At 43.2% G+C, this 20,273-nt stretch overlaps 1 protein-coding gene and 1 long non-coding RNA gene across 34 annotated transcripts in view; one reads left to right on the forward strand and one right to left on the reverse strand.

The window, feature by feature from the left end:
- NRXN1 (neurexin 1) overlaps nt 1-20,273 on the forward strand; it is a 1,023,765-nt gene that overhangs the window by 892,686 nt on the left and 110,806 nt on the right. For 20 of the 33 annotated variants that reach the window (XM_079968418.1, XM_079968429.1, XM_079968450.1 and 17 more), the window contains 2 exons: nt 7,037-7,126; nt 9,197-9,516. In XM_079968418.1, the coding sequence (XP_079824544.1) occupies nt 7,037-7,126; nt 9,197-9,516 (410 nt within the window). The remainder of the gene's footprint in view (nt 1-7,036; nt 7,127-9,196; nt 9,517-20,273) is intronic. The other 13 variants (XM_079968424.1, XM_079968427.1, XM_079968435.1 and 10 more) reach the window with 1 other exon arrangement.
- Nucleotides 1-20,273, reverse strand: part of LOC307211992 — a 964,702-nt gene that overhangs the window by 563,880 nt on the left and 380,549 nt on the right. The window lies entirely within an intron of this gene.

The raw sequence follows: 20,273 nt of genomic DNA on the forward strand, positions 1-20,273 counted from the left end.
CCTCTGGCAGTCAATGCAGGCAATACAGTGGTACCTCGGTTACAGACGCTTCAGGTTACAGACTCCGCTAACCCAGAAATAGTGCCTCGGGTTAAGAACTTTGCTTTAGGATGAGAACAGAAATTGCGTGCAGCGGGAGGCCCCATTAGCTAAAGTGGTACCTCAGGTTAAGAACAGTTTCAGGTTAAAAACAGACCTCCAGAATGAATTAAGTTCTTAACCCGAGGTACCATAGAATCATAGAATCATAGAATCATAGAATCATAGAATCATAGAGTTGGAAGGGACCACAAGGGCCATCGAGTCCAACCCCCTGCCAAGCAGGAAACACCATCAGAGCACTCCTGACATATGGTTGTCAAGCCTCTGAGTTACCACTGTACAGGTAACTCAGAATTTACACTCTATGAATGAATGAGTGAGTGAGTGAGTGAGTGAGAGAGAAAGTAAGAAAGACAGAAAGTGGGTGGGCATCTGAGGAAATGGCAATCGCACCTGCTATTGAACCCAATATGTAAGAGCTGTTCTGCACTAGAATGGACGCCCTCGGAAGCTGATGGATACTCCTTCATTGGAGGTTTTTAAGCAGAGGTCAGGTGGCCATGTGTCACGGATGTTTTAGTTGAGATTCCTGCATTGCAAGGGGTAGGACCAAATGGTCCTTGGGCTGTTTTCTAATTCTATGATTCTATGACAGCCAGGGTATACCCTCTCTCCTTGAAACAAGTTTATAAGCAGGGTATAGCATCCTCAGGACAGAATGAGACAGCCACATCTGGCAGCAAATACATGAGTGTGGCAGATGAAGTCCTCTTCTCCAGCCACTCCTCCTGAGCCCCACCACCATTCCCATCCCTCTTCACTGATGCCCTGGTGCTTGCGTTGCCTGTTGCTAGCCTGGGCTGGCAGGCTGTTGCCCTCTACCTGTACTGCGCAGACAGCCCTATTGACAAAGGGCATTGACCTAGCAAGCAGGCAGAGAGGCAGCCACCCAGGCCATCATGCCTTCCTTTGCAGATGTGCCACAGGCTGGTGCCATCCCTGCATTGTAGCGTTTGTCTGAGGGAGTGGCAAGCAGGTGCCAGGCAAAAAGATGAGCAGGGAGGGTTTGGAGGGGAAGGACTGTGTGTTGTGTGGCCACTCTTTTGCCTCCTAAGCTGGTCTGTGCCCTCAGGTATAGCAGAGGGTGCCGTCCCATCACATGGGTGGACATGGTCTCAATGTATTTGATATGTGAATAACAAAGATAAGGAACTCTTAACCTCTGACATCCTACACTTCCTTTTTAGTTTGACTCGCTAGTTTTGGCCAGATCTGCAATTTCAGAATGCTAACACATTTTCTTGCTTTATTTAATGTCTTATGTGACTGGGGTGTGTGGGTGGGTGTGTTTGCACATTGTAAAAAGTTCTCCTAAATAAATGGGGGTACATCATTTTACCCTGTATTGTGAAACGAAATATGTCAAGTTGGACCTGCATCTGGACTTCATTGTGGGACAATAGATATTCACACGCCACAAGCCACTGTCATCGCTAACGCCTTCCATTACCTTTCAAAAAACAGTTGTCTCTCTACGGGGGAGATAAAATGTAACAGAAACATGCCCAAACGCAACACAGGATTGGTAGCAGTATTCACAACAATGCAAACTGAGACAGAAAAATATGTGTGGGGGGTTAAGATGGTCCTCTTTCAGAGACTAATGGATCCAATTGGTTTTCAGAAGGTTCTGGGGAGTTTTTTTTCAGTATCCATGCTCTTCGGTCAAAGCCCTGGTCAATCTCTGTAGTGCAGAGTTGACCCCGACTGGCCCAATGACACCTGAACATCCTCTTCCAACTGGCAATGTTTAGAAATCTTTGTTGTTATGCCCTTGGAGCTCAGAGCAATGAAGGGATCTGACTTGAGCACAGGTGAAGGAAAACTCCCAACAAATGTAAGCACATACTGGTACATGCACGGGCTCAAGCCCATTCAGTGAAGGTGGCAAATAAGTAAAACTTACCTCTCCACCTTCACTGAGTCCTTGGGTTGCTGTCCTGCAGAGCTATTTAGCTAAAGGTTTGCTAACAAGTTTTGGACTTCATCATTGGTGCTAATGATCCTGGTGAGATGTCTGGAGTGCTGTCTTCTCTGATGTTGTTGGATAGAGTTCAGCTGCTGCAGTTTGAGGACCAGGCAAGGTCAGGTTCATGCAACTGCTTGTACCTTTGCCTCTCCTGGCTTATAAAATCTGGCAGAGAGAAGATAGCTGGATGAGCCAGGGAGGTAACTAATGCTTCTCTTCAAGAAGGAGTGGTCCCAGGTTGCCTGAAGGAAGTGATTCCCTTTCTGGCCAAAGTTCTTGAGAAGGTGTTTGCCAACCAGATCCAGTTCTTAGAGGAGACAGCTTTTGAAGATCCATTTCAACTGGGATTCAGGTCTGGTTTTGATATGGACCTGTGTGAGGAGAGAAATGGAAGAGTGTGACTCCATTCACCCTCCTTGATATCTTGACAGCTTTTGATACCATCCGTCACGGTATCCTTCTGGGGAGACTGTCTGAGTTGGGTATTGGGGGGACCACATTTCAGTGGTTTCATTCCTGCTTGGATCCAGAAGGTGGTTCTTAAACTGCCTTGCTCAGCCTCGTGGGTTCTCCAATGTGGGGTCCCACAGGGGTTGGTTCTGTCTCCCAGGCGGCTGAACCTCTACAGGAAACAGTTGAGTGGGGTCATGCAGAGTTTTGGTGTGCATTGTTATTAGAATGCTGATGGCACACAGCTCTATTTCTCCTTCTAATCTTCTGCAGGTGAGGCTTCTGTTCCTATGCTCTGAGCTTCATAACATCAGGATATATGCAGGAAGGATAGCACAGGAGGTTTCTCTAATGGAAGTGACCTCACCTCCCCCAGGTCTGGCTTGTGCCACAAGCATCCCCCTTGACTCCTTGATTTCTTCAGCTTTGCTCTACAAGTGACTTTGCAAAGCACTTGGTTTTCGCAAACACAATAGAAGAAGCAAATTCTGGCATACACCAGTCATCCTCGTCAACAGGAGAGGAGTGAAGCTGAGAGGAGCAAGAGCTTCAGATGTGTACTAAAGCCTAAGTGTGCACCAACTGCCAACAGAGGCATCTTATAGCAACAGGAGGTTTCTCTAATGGAAGTGACCCTACCTCCCCCAGGTCTGGCTTGTGCCACAAATAGAAGAAGCAAATTCTGGCATACACCAGTCATCCTCGTCAACAGGAGAGGAGTGAAGCTGAGAGGAGCAAGAGCTTCAGATGTGTACTAAAGCCTAAGTGTGCACCAACTGCCAACAGAGGCATCTTATAGCAACAAGCAGACTTCTTTTGCAAATTCCCTGTGGTTGGCAGAAAAGTGGACCCAAGATTTTAAAATTGCATGTAGGCTTGATGTGAAGAGTGTGGATTCTGGAGTTAAGGATGCTGTAGATTGCCATGAGTTCAGACCAGGTGCTCTGAGAGTCAGAAACCAATTCCATAATACTTTTGTAAACCAAGAAATCTTTAATAAAATATATATTTAAAAAAGAAGAAGAAATCAATTCGATACTTTGTGCTCCATTGGGTTAGCTACTTTAGGGGAGGAACTGCATGGAGCTCAAGCCAAGATACCATGCACACAGCAGAAAGGAAGAGACACAGCCCATCACATACTGCAGGTGGTTCTAAAGTGTCAGAATCAGTACCCGTCCCTCAGTCTGAGCAGCTAACTATTGAAGGAAATTGCTAGGGATTCCTGTGTCTGCTGGCCTCCTTCCTCTCTGTTTTTGGTCCTTGCTACCTCTCCATATGTGCTGACTGGACCTTGCCAAGAGTCAGGTATTTATGCCTGACAGAATACCTCAAAAAGGGATACCTGACAGGAGCAGAGACTTTCTGGTGCATGGAAAGTTTGAGAAAAGAGCATGGAGAGCTGGAGCACATTCTTTTGGCATCAGTTAATAAATAATAATAGTAAGTAATAATTCAACAGGCTGGCACAATTGGCTGATGCCATGACCAATGCCCTGGGCTGGAGGTGGATGAATCAATGCGAAGACAGGAGATGTGAAGACTCCCACTCTGGATGATGTCAATGTGCTTCTCATGTGCGCTGATGGAGGAAGAAGCACGCCATCTATTCAGTCCCTCTGTGCATATTGGGCTGCATATCCATGGCATGGATTATGCATATGGTTTTTTTTTTAAAAAAAAAAAACTGTATGATTCTCTTCCCCCCAAAGCTTTACCATTGGTATAATCAGCTGCGAGAACCTGAATAAACTTCTTTGTGTTACAATCCGGACACAATTTCCTCACACATACTCTTTTGAGAGATGAGTCAAAGTAATCAAAAATTATTATATGTGTGTGACCTTTACAAATCAACTGGCAATTTCTGCACTTTCCATTAGCTTTTTAGCTCCCAGTGGTGCAAGATTGCGGTAGACGGAATGAAATGTAATTTGCAGATTTTTGAATCTTATAGGAAGCCACTGAAGTTCCTAAACTCCCACAAAGCATAGAGTTTTAGCAGGAATAGTTTCTGAAAGAGACCTTTAGAAGTAAATAAAACACCGATGATTAGATTCAGATTTACCGAAACCACACTGTGCTCCAAATCTATAAACTTTCAAAGTCGGGGGAAGGAATTTTGCATTTTTGCTTCTACAAGTCAGAAGGCCAGTTCAAGAAATAGAACAACAGAATAAAGTGGATTTTAACTGTGTATAATTTGCATGCGTATTTCTAAACCATTTCGAATTTGATTGAGAGTGACCAGTGTGGGACTTCAGTGACAGAGAAGAATGGTTAGAGGTTCCAAATTAGGTTGAGACTAGACATGGGGAAGAAAAGTTTCTACTAGGGCTGTTGGTCCTCTCTTTGGGGTCAGTTTTCCCAGGCCCTTGTCTTGCATCACATAACGTTCAGAACTGGTAACCACTTCTGAAGAATACAGAAGCTGCTCCACATAATGAATGGTGAATGTATGTCTGGTGCCAGTTAATTCATGTTCTCTTCAGAGTTGCAAATGACTGGGGAGGGAAGAGAGTTGGGGATGGAATAGTTAAAAATCTCCAGAAGCACAGAGGGAGTTTCTTCTACAGCTGAGTCAAAAGGTCTACATGGTGAAGAAGGGTTGAGAACAAGCTTATGTTGTCACCAGCTCCCCATTTTTCATTCATGCCGCCATTTTGGAACAGCACAGCATCTCCTGGTGGCCCATTGCTGGTAGCTGCCACACCCACCCAGATCCCACCAGAAATGTTGCTACAACACTATCATGTGATTTCATTCCTAGGTAGTAGGAGATACAGAAGAACCACTGCCAGCATAGGCAAACATCCTAAAAAGAAAACCTCCCAGAATGCTTCACTGTGTTGGTCATCTGCAAATGGAGGAGCAAATATCAACTCAGCCATAACTGCTTTTCAAAAACTGTCTGCCACATGACATTGCCTCTGTGAGGTTGTATTCTCAGAAAGCTTCCATGTTTGTTCCTGGGTGAACCAGGCATGACGTATTTTTTTGCCAGAACCTGAACATAATAAGAGCCTGCTGGATCAGGCCAATGGCCCATTAAGTCCAGCATCCTCTTCTCACATTGATCAACCAGATGCTGTGGGAAAACCACAAGGAGGATTTGAGCTCAAAAACAGTCTCTCCTCCTGTGGTTTCCAGCAACTGATATTCAGGAACGCTGATGCCTCCAACCATTTTAAGAGCTTTTTGAAAGAAGTATTCTCACATATCATTAATGTAAAGCAGAGAATCAAACTGCACATTCAACTTGTGGAGGAATAAGCATCATTGACCTGTTTCCTGCTGGCATCCATGACTACCCCTCTCTCATATTGTCAGTGTCACCAAACCTCTGGCTTAATCTTCTCTGTAAAACGTAAAGCATAAAACAGCCTGACACAGATCCAGTGACCTCAAGTGGTTTGTGCATCACAGCTTATAAAGTAGCGGGGATGTTTATAATCTCTGTGCACTTCAAGGACCCCATTCTAAAGAGTTAAGGTTAATTCCCTCTGAAATCAGCACAACTTAACAGCTCTCTTGTCCATTGGATTTCGGTCTGACTTAACCGTGCAATCCTACGCATCTCTACTCAGATGTAATTGCCATTGTTTTCAGTGGGACTTACTCCTGGATACGTGTGAATAGGATCGCAGTCTTAGCCTCAATCAAAAGTATTTCTGAGTAGATACACATTAGGTTGTGTGGTTCAGTGTGACTAACCTTTTCGCTATCAAGATTTCTATTTACATTTAAACCATCATTTCTGGTGTTACTTTTGTCAAAGCCTTGATGATCTATGAGGAAACTGATTCTTTACATTCCACAATGATATCCAAGCAGTTAATAACCTGATGTGTTCTTGTTCTTGTTTTCCTTCTGCTACCTGTTCAGTATATTTGAAGCCTTTGGAATTAATTGATTTGGAAGCTAGAGAATTTTAAAAATGTATTTTTTCCTGACTAGGATATAAATTATGTCAGATCGCTTTCTAGATCTCAGACGTAAGTGTGTCCTTGACGATGGTTAAGCGTTGTAATGTTCTTCTTCTTTAAATGACTAACCCGGAGTAAGAGGTTGGAGCAAGAGGTATTTTGCAAAATTAAACCTGTTTCACCTGAACCTGTTTTAACTAGTTAATAAGAAACATCAAAACAAACAAACAAACAAAAAAAGACAAAACCCTGAGGTCAATGAACATTCTTTTTGTAAAGCTAGTGTTTGATGTTTAAATTTGTTTTTTTGGGGTCTGTCTATAACTTAAGTTTTAATAACCTAGCTCAAATGCAGATTTCTAATTTTCAATTAACATAGGAATAATTTTGTTTGCTAAAATAAAATAAATGAATGAATGGCGAGTCTGAACCATGAAATGTTCTAGGTAGAGCTTTTTAAAACATTCCAAATTTTTTCCAAAAAAAATAATAATCATGTGGCAACTGTATAGCTCAAGCTTTAAGTATTAACTTTTAACCTTTGACCTTACAGATTTTAACCAATGAAATGTCTCTTTAAACTTTAAAGGAAACAATGATAACGAGCGCCTGGCGATTGCTAGACAGCGAATTCCATATCGGCTTGGTCGAGTAGTTGATGAATGGCTACTCGACAAAGGTAAAAACATTGATTAAAACTTCAAATAAAAAATAATTTGAACATAACCGAGTAGTGCTTCATTGTAACACCAATAAACATAAAACAATAAATTTTTCGGTAAAACTAAATTAAAAACAAATTTTAAACAGTAAACTGTAGAGTAAATATTTGCATACCGTGTATATAATAATTTCTATATACATTTTAGTGGTATCGCCTGTTTAATAATCTTACCCTGTTAACTTAAGGTTAAAGGGACTGTTAAATATAATCCACTAACTCAATCTATGAAGGTACTCATAGCAAGCATTAACCAAAACTGATAAATCATTCATAGATTATATTACATGTTCCATCATCTAAATTATTAACTAAATATATTTATATTTATATTTATATATATTTATATATATATATGTATGTATCTGTATGTAGTTATGAGATCTTCATTACGGTCCTGAAAGAAACAAAGCAAAAAAACAACAACATTGTTTAAACTGTAGGTGATATTAAATAGTGGGCAATATGATTGCCAAATGAGATGAAGTCCCTTTAACGTTGGCTACATTCAAAGGGGATTTTGGAACAAACACTAATTAAAAGAGCTTAAAGTTGTGTGCATGCTTTTATTATGAGCAGAAACCAATCTGCAAAACAGAATATTATGTTTATGAATAACAACAACAATAATAATGAGCTTGCATTGGTGAGGATTTCTGTTTTCAATAGCAATGTGACATGACTCTTCATCGATATATGTTTCATTCCTTAAACTTACTTTTTTACATCCAAAACACTTTTGTTTCTTTTAATTTTCTTGCTTTTTCTTTTCGTCAGTAGCCTTGCTGAAAGACAATCAGACATCTCTCTCTCTTTCTTTCTTTAGCATTTTTTGTTTGTTTCTGAAATGCTCAGTATACTGTATGTATCTCATGCCTCTTCAGTGTGTGTGTGTGTGTGTGTGTGTGTGTGTGTGTGTGTGAAATTCATGTATGAATTTACAGGGAGATTCAGGAGCAGATAGCCTTACAAATGAATAGGACAGATAAATGAATGCTTGTATTTAATGATAATTTTTTAAATGTTAGGATTCATTAAACGAAGTGACGACATTTGCATGTAACATGAAACTGTGGCTTAGCGCCACATGGATGAGCCTCCACAAGCCCAATAAGGGCATCAGGTTTACAAACTTTGCCCACCGCTTCCTGCATGGATGGAAAGCTAGGCTTTTTCTATGTTTACTTTCTCTCTTAAGGAACCTTGGCTTAGTGTTACATACAAACTAGGGATCCTTATGTCAAACAGACTGGTTGGTTTGTAAACAGGCCAACTCCAAACCATTGCTTATGGTTCCGGCTTGTTTGAGCAACCGTTGTTTGCTGTAAGCGAGGATTCCTGATTTCTACATAATGCAAAGCGGAGGTTCTTTGAAAGCAAAACTAAACTTGGAAAAACTCTCCTTCCTTTGTCGTGCGCAGAAAGGAGAGGTGTGGAAGGGCAAATGCATGAGCCTGATGCTTCACTTGGAACTTGTGCTGGGTTGTCCACATAGCACTAAACTATAATTGCGTGTGACCTGGAATATTGGCATATTTACATATTACGTAGTTCTACGTAGATGAATGCTTGTGTGAGAGAAACATAATACATAACTATTTGCAATCCTTGCAATTTTGCATGTTTTGCCTGATAGAACCGGCAATCAGAAATCTGACCTACAAATACACACACACACACACACACACACACACACCTCTAAAGTTTGGACCAAAATAAAAATGATCATGATAAAAAGAATGGGTGAGGAGATAGTCTGTAGCAGATAGATGAAAAAAATTCCCAATTGGCCTTTCAAACGAAAAGCAAACCCAACATAAATTTTAGAAATTACATACATAGATTGACAATTCTGCATTCCATGGACACCTCATTAAAAAAGCAATGAATTATGAGCAAAATTCCTTTCTTATAGTTTATTGCTCTCATCCTCCACCCCATAACAATCTGTTTAAAAATCATCCTCTGTTTAAGAGTGTAGTGTTCGCAATCAACATTTTTTGCATGTATGTAATACTATCTTTGCAGGGCGTCAGCTCACAATCTTCAATAGCCAAGCGACAATAAAAATTGGAGGCAAGGAGCGGGGCCACCCATTTCAGGGGCAGCTTTCTGGACTCTACTACAACGGCTTGAAAGTCCTCAACATGGCCGCTGAGAGCGACACCAACATAGTGATAGAAGGGAACGTGAGACTCGTTGGTGAAGTGCCTTCCTCTATGACAACTGAGTCAACCGCAACTGCAATGCAGTCTGAGATGTCCACGTCAGTCATGGAAACCACCACCACGCTGGCGACAAGCACAGCTAGAAGAGGAAAGCCACCAACAAAAGAGCCCATTGGTCAGGTTAGTCAGCCATGATGGAATTTCTTGATGTTTGGGTTTTCTTTTCTTTTTACATTTCTTCTCTGGAGTTTCTGCAAATGCCTGCTTTCACAGGTCGAACACCTTTTGTGAAGATTTAAGGTGATGGTCATCAGGGCTATCCATAGATAGGAATAGCATTGACCTTGGTATCTGCATCCTGTTTGACAGCACAGATACTGAAAATGTGGGTTTGTCAACCATGATGGAATGTTTTGCAATTGTCTTTTATTTTTATGTTTTTCTGGATTTTCTGCAAGCATCTCCTTTTACAGGTAGAACAACTTTTTGGCATAGATAGGAAGTCTCAAGTTGTATTGACCACAATGTCTTCATCCTGCACATACGGTGACTATGTGGGTGCTGTGACCATGTGAATATCCAAGCAAATGTCTGAGTGGAGATACTTCTTTCCATACTGTGGCTTATACCAGCTATGACAAGACCATGTAGAAAAAAGTTATTCAGCTGAGTTTCATCACTGACTTTTGGCGCACCACTGATAGGGGCGCCACAAATTGTATGTTACACAACATCTGTCCTAGAAGTAGACATATCAGCTGTGTTTGTCGGTGGCATGGTGAACATAGTAGAGATATAGGCCTTAGACTATAATCAGGCAAACTTGACTAATTTAGCAAATGTTGGGCTGATTTAGAAATTAAGAGCCTATCTGGTCCTGTTAATTCTAACTGTGTTAGAACCTGCTATATACCAAGTCAGGCTAGCGATTCATTCAGTCAACAGCCGTCTCCAATCTGGTAGAGTTTTTCCATTGTTTCAGTCATATGTCTTACCCAACCTAGCTATCTGAGGTTGTCTGACTGGAGATTTTTCAAGAGATGATGTCCAGTGAAACAAATGCTTTACAATAAGGTATTCTCAAACGGAGTTTAATGAGGTACAATGATGGCATTGACAGGGAGACTCTGGATACAAATGTTCATATCACCTCTTGGACTCTCTAAAGCATTGGGGCCAGTTTTGAATGGGCTCAGTTCAGTACCATTACACCTTGCCAGTGCCATTTCACCTTGTATAGGTAATCTACTGTGATTAAATTTCAGTTTGCCACCAACAGACACATGCAGAAACCCATCAACCAAATGTTGCTGTGTGGCATGCTGCCACTCCAGCTAGTCGTATGCTTTTTGAGGATACTCCCTTGCATTCCAGGACACGAGTTCTTGTTGTGTGTGTGTATTTTCCCCCTTCATCAACAGACACACAGCATTCTTTGTCCACTGAGTATCTTTACTCCTCACTGGGCTGTTTGGGATTTTACTGTGCTTAGGGTTTTTTCATCTTCTTAAATAACACCGTACTGCTGCCAACCTTGGGGTCTCCTCATGCCTCTGATGTGAGGTGGATGGTGTTGTTTTGACTATGTGTGGGCAAAACCCACATAGGAACAGATGCCCCCACAGATCAAAAGCATTTATACGCAACCACGGCAGCCCTAGTGATCTATGCTCAGAAATGGAGAGAGAAAATTATACCAAGAAAGGAGGAGTGGCAGATGAAATTGATGGAATATATGGAATTTGCAAATCTAACTAGTAGAATAAGAGATCGGGAAGATGGAGTCTTTAAGGAAGAATGGAAAATGTTTGCAGAATATACAAAGAATTGTGTTAAATGAGTTAAAAACATTAGCAGGGTGGAGTAAATTCAGCAGTTTCAGGTATTGAAGATACAATAAGTAAGCAGAAAAATAAAACATATGGAGTAATTGGAATATGCAGTTGTAAATGGATAAATAAATAGAACCATGGAAGGTGGGAGAGGGAAGCTGATGATTATGAATGTCTGGTTATATTGACTGAAATGTGAAAAATTATAGTGGAGAAGTATAAAAAAGACAGATATAGAAAACAAAGCTCTATGGTCACATTCATACCATGCAGTTAATCTGTACTTTATTAAGGGTACTGGCAGTTGTAGCTGTGAGTAGTAAAGTACAGATCCCAGGTTCTTGGGGGGCAGGGAGACTATGTGCTTTGAATGTGTGGTGCGGGAGTGACCAGTGACAGTCATTATATCCTGCAGGATTTGTGTCCCCCAATCCTTTATTTTTCATTTCTCTTGTTTTCATCACATTCTTTGATTTATAGAGGCTGTTGCGCTCCTTCATTACCACATGAGCAATCGCATTTGCCAGCAAGCATCTCTTGTTAGACTCACTAGGCAAATTCAGATGTGTAAAACTGCTGAATCTCACTTTGGCTGTGAACTATTCCATCAGCATAATTTGGCACCACTTTATTGCTGTTGCTACTACAGTCGTACCTCAGAAGTTGAACGCCTTGGTACTCGAATGCTTTGGCTCGCGAACGCCGCAACCAGAAGTGAGTGTTCCGGTTTGCGAATGTTCTTTTGAACCAGAAAGTCTGACGTGGGTTCCACGGCTTCCAGTTGGCTGCAGGAGTTTCCTGTAGTCGATTGGAAGCCGAGCCTTGGTTTCTGAAAGTTTCGGAAGTTGAACGGACTTCCAGAATGGATTCCGTTAGACTTCTGAGGTACAACTCTAGTAGTAGTAGTAGTAGTAGCAGTAATACTGCCAACCTAGCATCCTGCCAACCTAGCAGTTTGAAAGCACACCAGTGCAAGTAGATAAATAGGTACTGCTGTGGCAGGAAGGTAAACGATGTTTCCATGCGCTCTGGTTTCTGTTACGGTGTTCCGTTGTGCCAGAAGTGGTTTAGTCATGCTGGTCACATGACCCGGAAAGCTGTTTGTGGACAAATGCTGGTTCCCTTGGCCTGAAAGCGAGATGAGCGCTGCAACCCCATAGTCACCTTTGACTGGACTTAACTGTCCAGAGGTCCTTTACCTTACCGTAGTAGTAGTGGTAGCAGTAGTAGTAATAATAATACAGGGAGGCCGAGAGGAGGGTCTTGTCGTCTAGTCAGCCCAGAATCTCCAAATATACTGTCCAGGCTTGTGCCTCAGGGAGGTCACTTCAGTGTTGCTAATGCACCAGGTTGACTTCACCCCTGGCAGCACACGCCGTCGTCTCTCAAGACGGATGGATGCCAGCAACAAAAAACGGAAAATTCCTTTTATACCAGCAAGAGCTGCTCTGCCTTCTAGCGATGGCTCAACGCTGTGCTGCCCAGTCCTGCAAAGACGTTGAGCACTTTCATCTCCCATTGACGTCAGCAGGGCCCAGCCCCTTGCAGGAGGGGGCCACTGCCTTGCGGGAAACCTGCTTTTAAAGATGGTTTTGCCTTTATGTCCTAGATCCGCTCACTTTCCTTTTCACTTCTGTTCTTTAAAGAGGAAAAAAATGCCCTCAATTCCTGTCAAAAAAAAATGGAGGAATGTTTGACTCTGGAACTTTCTGCAGTACTAAAAGGAGGAAAGTTACCTTTTCCTCTCGCTTTTAATTAATTAGTGGCGTGAAGAAAAAAACAGGCAATTGAATATTAACTACTAATGGAAGAAAGTTTACGCCGGTACAAGCAAATGCAAGTTTAAGGAGAAAATGAGCTGATAAGGAGTAAATGATCTAATCAATTAGAGATTATTTGGTCCATTTGCAAGGCTATTGAATTCAATTAAAGATCACAGTTCTCATTTAAAGAAAGATAATTTAAATCTCTTATGGTTATTTATATAAAAGATCTTGCGCTCTCTCTCTCTCTCTCTCTCTCTCTCACACACACACACACACACACACACACACAACCAGGGCATTTATTTATTTTTAAATGCCCGAGCTAGACTTTTTACTAAAGTTATTTCTTGTTTTGCTGCAAGCCTGCAAAACTTTGAAAGCAGCCCTGGACCTCCAAACACACTGTCAGTAGCCACATACCATAAAATGGAAGACTACCCCACTGTTTCTGTTGACTATATGGCCAGGTGTCCTATTTTTAGCATCACAGTCCTCATTTTAAGCTTCTGCTCACTTTAACATCCGGTGTCTCAGTTATCCATTACAGATCTGGGATTCTGAACGCTGTGTGGCTACGAAGTTTTGTGTTGCTCTGCCAAGTCTGCTTGGAAACTGTATCCCTTGCTGTAGAAGTCACGGCTCCTTCTCTTCGCCTGTGCAGTCTTCCTCTTCCCACCTGGGCCATGTCCTGTGGCCTGCTAGATGCTGGACCTCCCCTTTGTTGCTGTAACCTCAGTCAGGCGAGAATAAACCACACCATGCTAACCTGCCTTTCAGTGCTCACACACTTAGGAGCATGAGATCCAAAGGAGATCTTTGCTGGAGGCTGATCTGGTCCATTCTCCCAGTAGCTGACCAGAAAGCCAGCCTATGGAAAGCCAAGAAGCTGGACCAGCAGGTATATACACATCCAACAGTGGAGGTTGAACATAGCTACAGTATTGTGGTGCATACACACACACACACACATCCCTTCATCTGAAGATAACTGGGCAGTTTACAGCATAAAAATACAAAATGAAAACACAAAATTAATAATAATAATAATAATAATAATAATAATAATAATAATAATAATTCCCTCCCACAAACACATTTAAAAGGCCATAGTAACAAGCAAAATAAAGGCCATAGATCATTCAATCAATAAAAGGCCTGGGAGCAGAGGAATGTTTTCATCTGACACCTAAAGATATGTAATGAAGGCACCAGGTGAGCCTTCCTGGGAAGAATATTCCACAAATGGGGAGCCACCACAGAAAAGGCCCTTTCTCGTGTTGCCACGAAGGTGGTCTTTCTATGTTCTACAACAGCCAGAAGCCATTGGCTGGCTTCTCCTCCATGAATCTGGAGGATAAAAGCTTTCCCAAGTTGCAAGAGGAACCTCGCAGAATGAGGCGTCCCAGAATGCCAGCTCTTGAGAGAATTATCACATTGAAGTTAACGTTGTGAGTGGGTTGAAGAGTTGTGGATGGCTGCATTTGACCTCCTCAGAGGGTATGGCTAAGTACAACACACCTTCAATTAAGAATTGGCATGCTTGGTTTGGTTCTCTCTCTGTCTGTCTCTCTCATCAGTACATTTACAATGTACTGGGATGCGGGTGGCGCTGTGGTCTAAACCACTGAGCCTCTTGAGCTTCCTGATCGTAAGGTCAGCAGTTCGAATCCATGCGACAGGGCAAGTTCCCATCGTTTTTGCCAGCTCCTGCCAAACTAGCAGTTTGAAAGCATACCAGTGCAAGTAGATAGATATATAATGATCTCTGGCAGGCAAGCAGCCTGATAAGCAGCAATGACTCTCCATCAGTTTTATGCAAGTTTACTTACCAGAAAAAACACATCTAGAGCATGGCCTTCCTGCATGCTCTCATTAACAGTAGTTGCTCAGTCTGATTCATCATCCCTCCCCCAACAAGAACGCCCAAATCTGCCTTGGAGAAGATTGTTCTCTGAGCTTCTCCAGTCTCCTAGTACGGGAACTGAATGGCTGGCCTGTCTCCTCCTCACTCACAGAAGACACAGCCTCAGACTCTGGCTTATCTGCTAGTTGCCTGGCAACACTCGGGGTGACTTCCAACTCTCCCTCTCCTTGAGAGCTAACTAACAGCTTCTTCCCTGGGAAGAAGGGGGGCCGGGCTGTCCTCTCAAAACTCTGACACACAGCTCTCATCTGTAGAGTCGGCCCCTTGCTCGCTTAGCTCAATTTCTGAGGCTGACTCTTCCGCTGTGCTCGGGGGGGGGGGGGGGGCACGTTCCTGACAAAATAGGTACCACTGCAGTGGGAAGGTAAACAGCATTTCTGTTCACTGTGGTTTCTGTCACGGTGTCCCGTTGTGCCAGAAGCGGTTTGGTCATGCTGGCCACATGACCTGGGAAAGCTGTCTGCGGAAAAATGCCAGCTCCCTCGGCCTGAAAGTGGAGATAAACGCTGCACCCCAGAGTCAAATTTGACTGGACTTAACCACCTAGGGGTCCTTTACCATTTACCTTTACCTTACATTTGGTTTGCAAGCTTCATTAGGCAATAATTGATGGGCGGATTAATAACTGGATGCTTTGGGGATTTGCAGTGAGGTGTGTTGGATTGCTTGGTTCATTTCTTTGGATGGACACTTTTAGCTACTCAAGCTACACACCTTTGCAGCCCTGCTCTGGACCCGCCTCTAGCACTCTCAACTTTGCTGGGAAACGATTCTTTGGACTGTGATAATGCCTCTTGCTTGCAAAAATGGAAGGTTGCGGGGGGGGGGGTGGACCTTTGACTTTTCTACAATAGCTTGCATTCCAGCCACACATCCACTGCTGCTTCCTCCCACTTTTGCCTCAGGCTCCACCCACTACTAGCATGCATACAGCCAACTCCTACCCTGGAAGTTTGCCTACCAGGGATGTGGGGGGACGGGACACCCATCCCTGCTTCAAAGTAAATGGGCCTTGCGGTTCAGTGTTCAGGGTATAGATGGGACGGAGTTTAAGTTGAAATGCCTTAGTTGTACATTTCTTGACCTTTGCTGGAAAAGCTTTGCTTTCTGAAGCCACTGCCGTTCAACCCAAATGTTTGGGCTATGTGTGTCCAAGTGGTGCTCCAATTGACCAGTTATTTTGGATCACATTCTCTAGAGATCTTGATTTATCTGGGGCAATCTCAGTTTCAGGGGCGTTTCTCTGCTAAGCTACTACGTTAGAAACGTTCTGCTTCTTAATGTGCTGGAACAAGAATATGCGAGAAATGGTAGAACCATGTGCTTTATCAGGAATGTTGTGATTATATACTACACACACACACACACACACACACAGAGAGAGAGAGAGAGAGAGAGAGATTTATTATAATTTCCCTCCCTTTTCTCTTATTTAGCTATGTATGTATATCTAGATAGGTTAGATAAAGGTAAAGGTAAAGGTACCCCTGCCCGTACGGGCCAGTCATGACCGACTCTGGGGTTGCGTGCTCATCTCGCTTAAGAGGCCGGGAGCCAGCACTGTCCGAGGACACTTCTGGGTCACGTGGCCAGCGTGACGAAGCTGCTCTGGCGAGCCAGCACCAGCACAGCACACGGAAACGCCGTTTACCTTCCCACTATAAAGCGGTACCTATTTATCTACTTGCACTTAGGGGTGCTTTCGAACTGCTAGGTGGGCAGGACCTGGGACTGAACAACAGGAGCTCACCCCGCCGCGGGGATTCGAACTGCTGACCATATGATCGGCAAGTCCTAGGCACTGAGGTTTTACCCACAGCGCCACCCGCGTCCCCAGATAGGTTAGATATAAGGTAGTTAAAAACAACAATATTATTATTTTGTATTATTTCTTTATCTTGTGCATTATTATTTCAGGATAGATAGCTGATCGATGATAGATAGATAGATGATAGATAGATAGATAGATAGATAGATAGATAGATGATAGATGATAGATAGATAGATAGATAGATAGATAGATAGATAGATGATAGATAGATGATAGATAGATGATAGATAGATAGATAGATAGATGATAGATAGATAGATAGATGATAGATAGATGATAGATAGATAGATAGATAGATAGATAGATAGATAGATAGATAGATAGATGATAGATGATAGATAGATGATAGATAGATCATAGATAGATAGATAGATAGATAGATGATAGATAGATAGATGATAGATAGATCATAGATAGATAGATAGATAGATAGATAGATAGATAGATAGATGATAGATAGATAGATGATAGATAGATAGATAGATAGATAGATAGATAGATAGATAGATAGATAGATGATAGATAATTGCCTGTATACATTAGGCCAACACATGATTTGGCTTCCAGAGGCAGCAGTGAGCCAAAGTGTATTTGTGTTTCGATGTATTTCAGTACGTACGACACCAGAGGGCAGCAGTCATTAGCATACCTGCCCAGCAGGGATGAGGGATAGCAGCAGGATGGTCTCCTACCCCTGCTCATCGTTTTGGCATCGTTTTAAGTCCCAAACCCCAACCCATGTAAAGGCTAGAGAGGAGTCCCTTAGGAATGGGGGGTTTGTGCTGGTGGGCTTCCCATGGACATCTGGCTGGCCACTGCAAACACAGGATGCAGGGCTGCATGGGCCTGCAAGATGAACTCTGGGGCGCTTTGAGGCATGGGTGCAGAACATCAAACAAGCAAAAGAAGGGTAAGCTAGAAACTTCTGATAGACCCCTTGCAAAAGTAGACCTTTAACCACTGTTGCCTCCATTGGGGGCAGCCCCCTAACTCTCTTTGAGTATTCACAAGCATCCAATAACCAAGAATGTGTGCTGGAAACCGCCCAGAGTAGCCAGATGCCCAGGGTATATTATTATTATTATTATTATTATTATTATTATTAACAACAACAACAACAAACACAGAGGAGGATCATGCACCTTTTCCTGAGCCATCCCCTCCACAAGACTTTCCATGGGTTGAAGGCATGCCTGTCATGAATTGGAGGCTGTCTCCAGAAGCTGGAAGCCTGGCTCTGAATATCCTGCAAAAGGTGGTAGAGGGACTTCTCCAGGTGCAACAAATACTTCTAACTTCCAGGGTAGGTTAGATGAAAACCTGAGCCGCAGAATGCTTACATCAGCATCCTGCCACCTCTTTAGAATCTACAGTCATACCTCGGAAATCAAACGGAATCTGTTCCAGAAGTCCGTTCGACTTCCAAAACATTCGGAAGCCAAGGCACAGAAGCCGCAGAACCCACATCAGATGTTTGGGTTCCATAGAATGTTTGCAAACTGGAACACTCACTTCTGGGTTTGCAGTGGTCGGGAGCCAAAACGTTTGACTCGCAAGGTGTTTGGGATCCAAGGTACGCCTGTATATTTAGTAAAGGAGCAGATCAGAGAAGACAAGGAGAATGGAAGTGGTTCCATTCTGAAACTGATGGTTGAGCATTTTTACATGCATCTGGTAAATCTTCACATATTTCACAGTGACACATTTATACTAGAATCAAGAAGGGGATGTTATCCGCTCTCCAGGTTTAATTATTAATAAAGAAAATTATCTGCTCCTTGGCTTGCAATATCCTTTTTTTTTAATCAGCTTTGCAGTGAAGGTGCCCCTTGATGACTTCTCTGCACAGTGAGGCCATGGAAGTGCTGCTGCTGTTCCTTGTATGAGTCCCACTGGACTAACAAAGCTTCCTCATTATCCCAAAGTAGACTATGCGTCCATCTGGCCCTGTATTGTCTTTTAGGAAGCTCAGAGCAATGCAAGGGACTTTAGACTGAATCAGACCCCCAAGGTTTCAGGGAGAAACGAGGTAAGGAACATCCTGGGCAACACAGGCCTGCGGTGTGTGGCAAAAGTGTGTGGAGCAACAAACAAAATTAAATACAGTGGTGCCCCGCAAGAGGTGCTTTGCAAAACGAATTTCCTATGGGCTTGCTTTGCAAGACGAAAATGTCTTGCGAGTTCCTGCGTTTTTTTTTCTTCCCCCCCCCCCCCCTTTTTCTAAGCCGCTAAGCCGCTTATCCGCTAAGCCGCTAAGCCGCTAAAAGCCGCTAAACCACTAATAGCGCTAATCCGCTAAGCCGTCAATGGGCTTGCTTCGCAAGACGAAAAAACTGCTAGACGAAGAGACTCGCGGAACGGATTCTTTTCGTCTTGCGAGGCACCACTGTAGTTTCTACATACCTCCCTGCAAGCCTCTCTGTCCATCTAGGCAGAGCTCAAGGGGACATTCCAGCTAGGCCAAAATACTTGGGGGCCATGAGGGGGTGTGGCCTGGGGGAGAAGCTTAGAGGGTTGTATTTTGACCACTGGCCACAAGTGTGTCCCCTGCCTTTACTCCCAGGTCCCCTCCAGTAAGATTGTTTAACTGCAGACGCAAGAGACTGAAGGGAAATCACTCATTCCACCACTGCAGTTAAGGAAGATGGCCTGTCAGTTTCAATCTTAAGGATTCATGACAATAACTTCATGATGTAACGCAGCATGATGAAGGGGGTTACACACCATAAAGCTCTTGGTTTGATATGATATGGGCCAAGCAAATAGCTACCAGCTGTCCTGTTGGTTCTGGGCATCTAAAGGTTTGAGCTCCTGTATTGGAGGTTGAATCAAAGATATGCTTTCACCTCAACCAGCAATTCAGCAGAAGCATTTAAGACTAGCAAGGGAAGCAGACAGGCACTTGCCAGACAGTGCTAGTTTTAAAAGCAGTGTTGGTTCCTCAAAAGTAAAGGGACCCCTACCCCTGACTGTTAAGTCCACTCGCAGACAACTCTGGGGTTGCAGTGCTCATCTCGCTTTATTGGCCAAGGGAGCCGGCGTACAGCTTCCAGGTCATGTTGCCAGCATGACTAAGCTGCTTCTGGCGAACCAGAGCAGCACACAGAAACACTGTTTACCTTCCCGCCGGAGCAGTACCTATTTATCTACTTGCACTTTGACGTGCTTTCGAACTGCTCTCACTGTCAGGAAGTTCTTCCTAATGTTTAGGTGGAATCTTTTTTCTTGTAGTTTGGAACCATTGCTCCATGTCCGCTTCTCTGGAGCAACAGAAAACAACCTTTCTCCCTCCTCTATGTGACATCCTTTTATATATTTGAACATGGCTATCATATCACCCCTTAACCTCCTCTTCTCCAGGCTAAACATGCCCAGCTCCCTTAGCCGTTCTTCATAAGGCATCGTTTCCAGGCCTTTGACCATTTTGGTTGCCCTCCTCTGGACACGTTCCAGTTTCTCAGTGTCCTTCTTGAACTGTGGTGCCCAGAACTGGACACAGTACTCCAGGTGAGGTCTGACCAGAGCAGAATACAGTGGCACTATTACTTCCCTTGATCTAGATGCTATACTCCTATTGATGCAGC

Source organism: Podarcis cretensis, assembly GCF_951804945.1.
Source record: "Podarcis cretensis genome assembly, chromosome: 3".
Taxonomy (NCBI): Eukaryota; Metazoa; Chordata; class Lepidosauria; order Squamata; family Lacertidae; genus Podarcis; species Podarcis cretensis.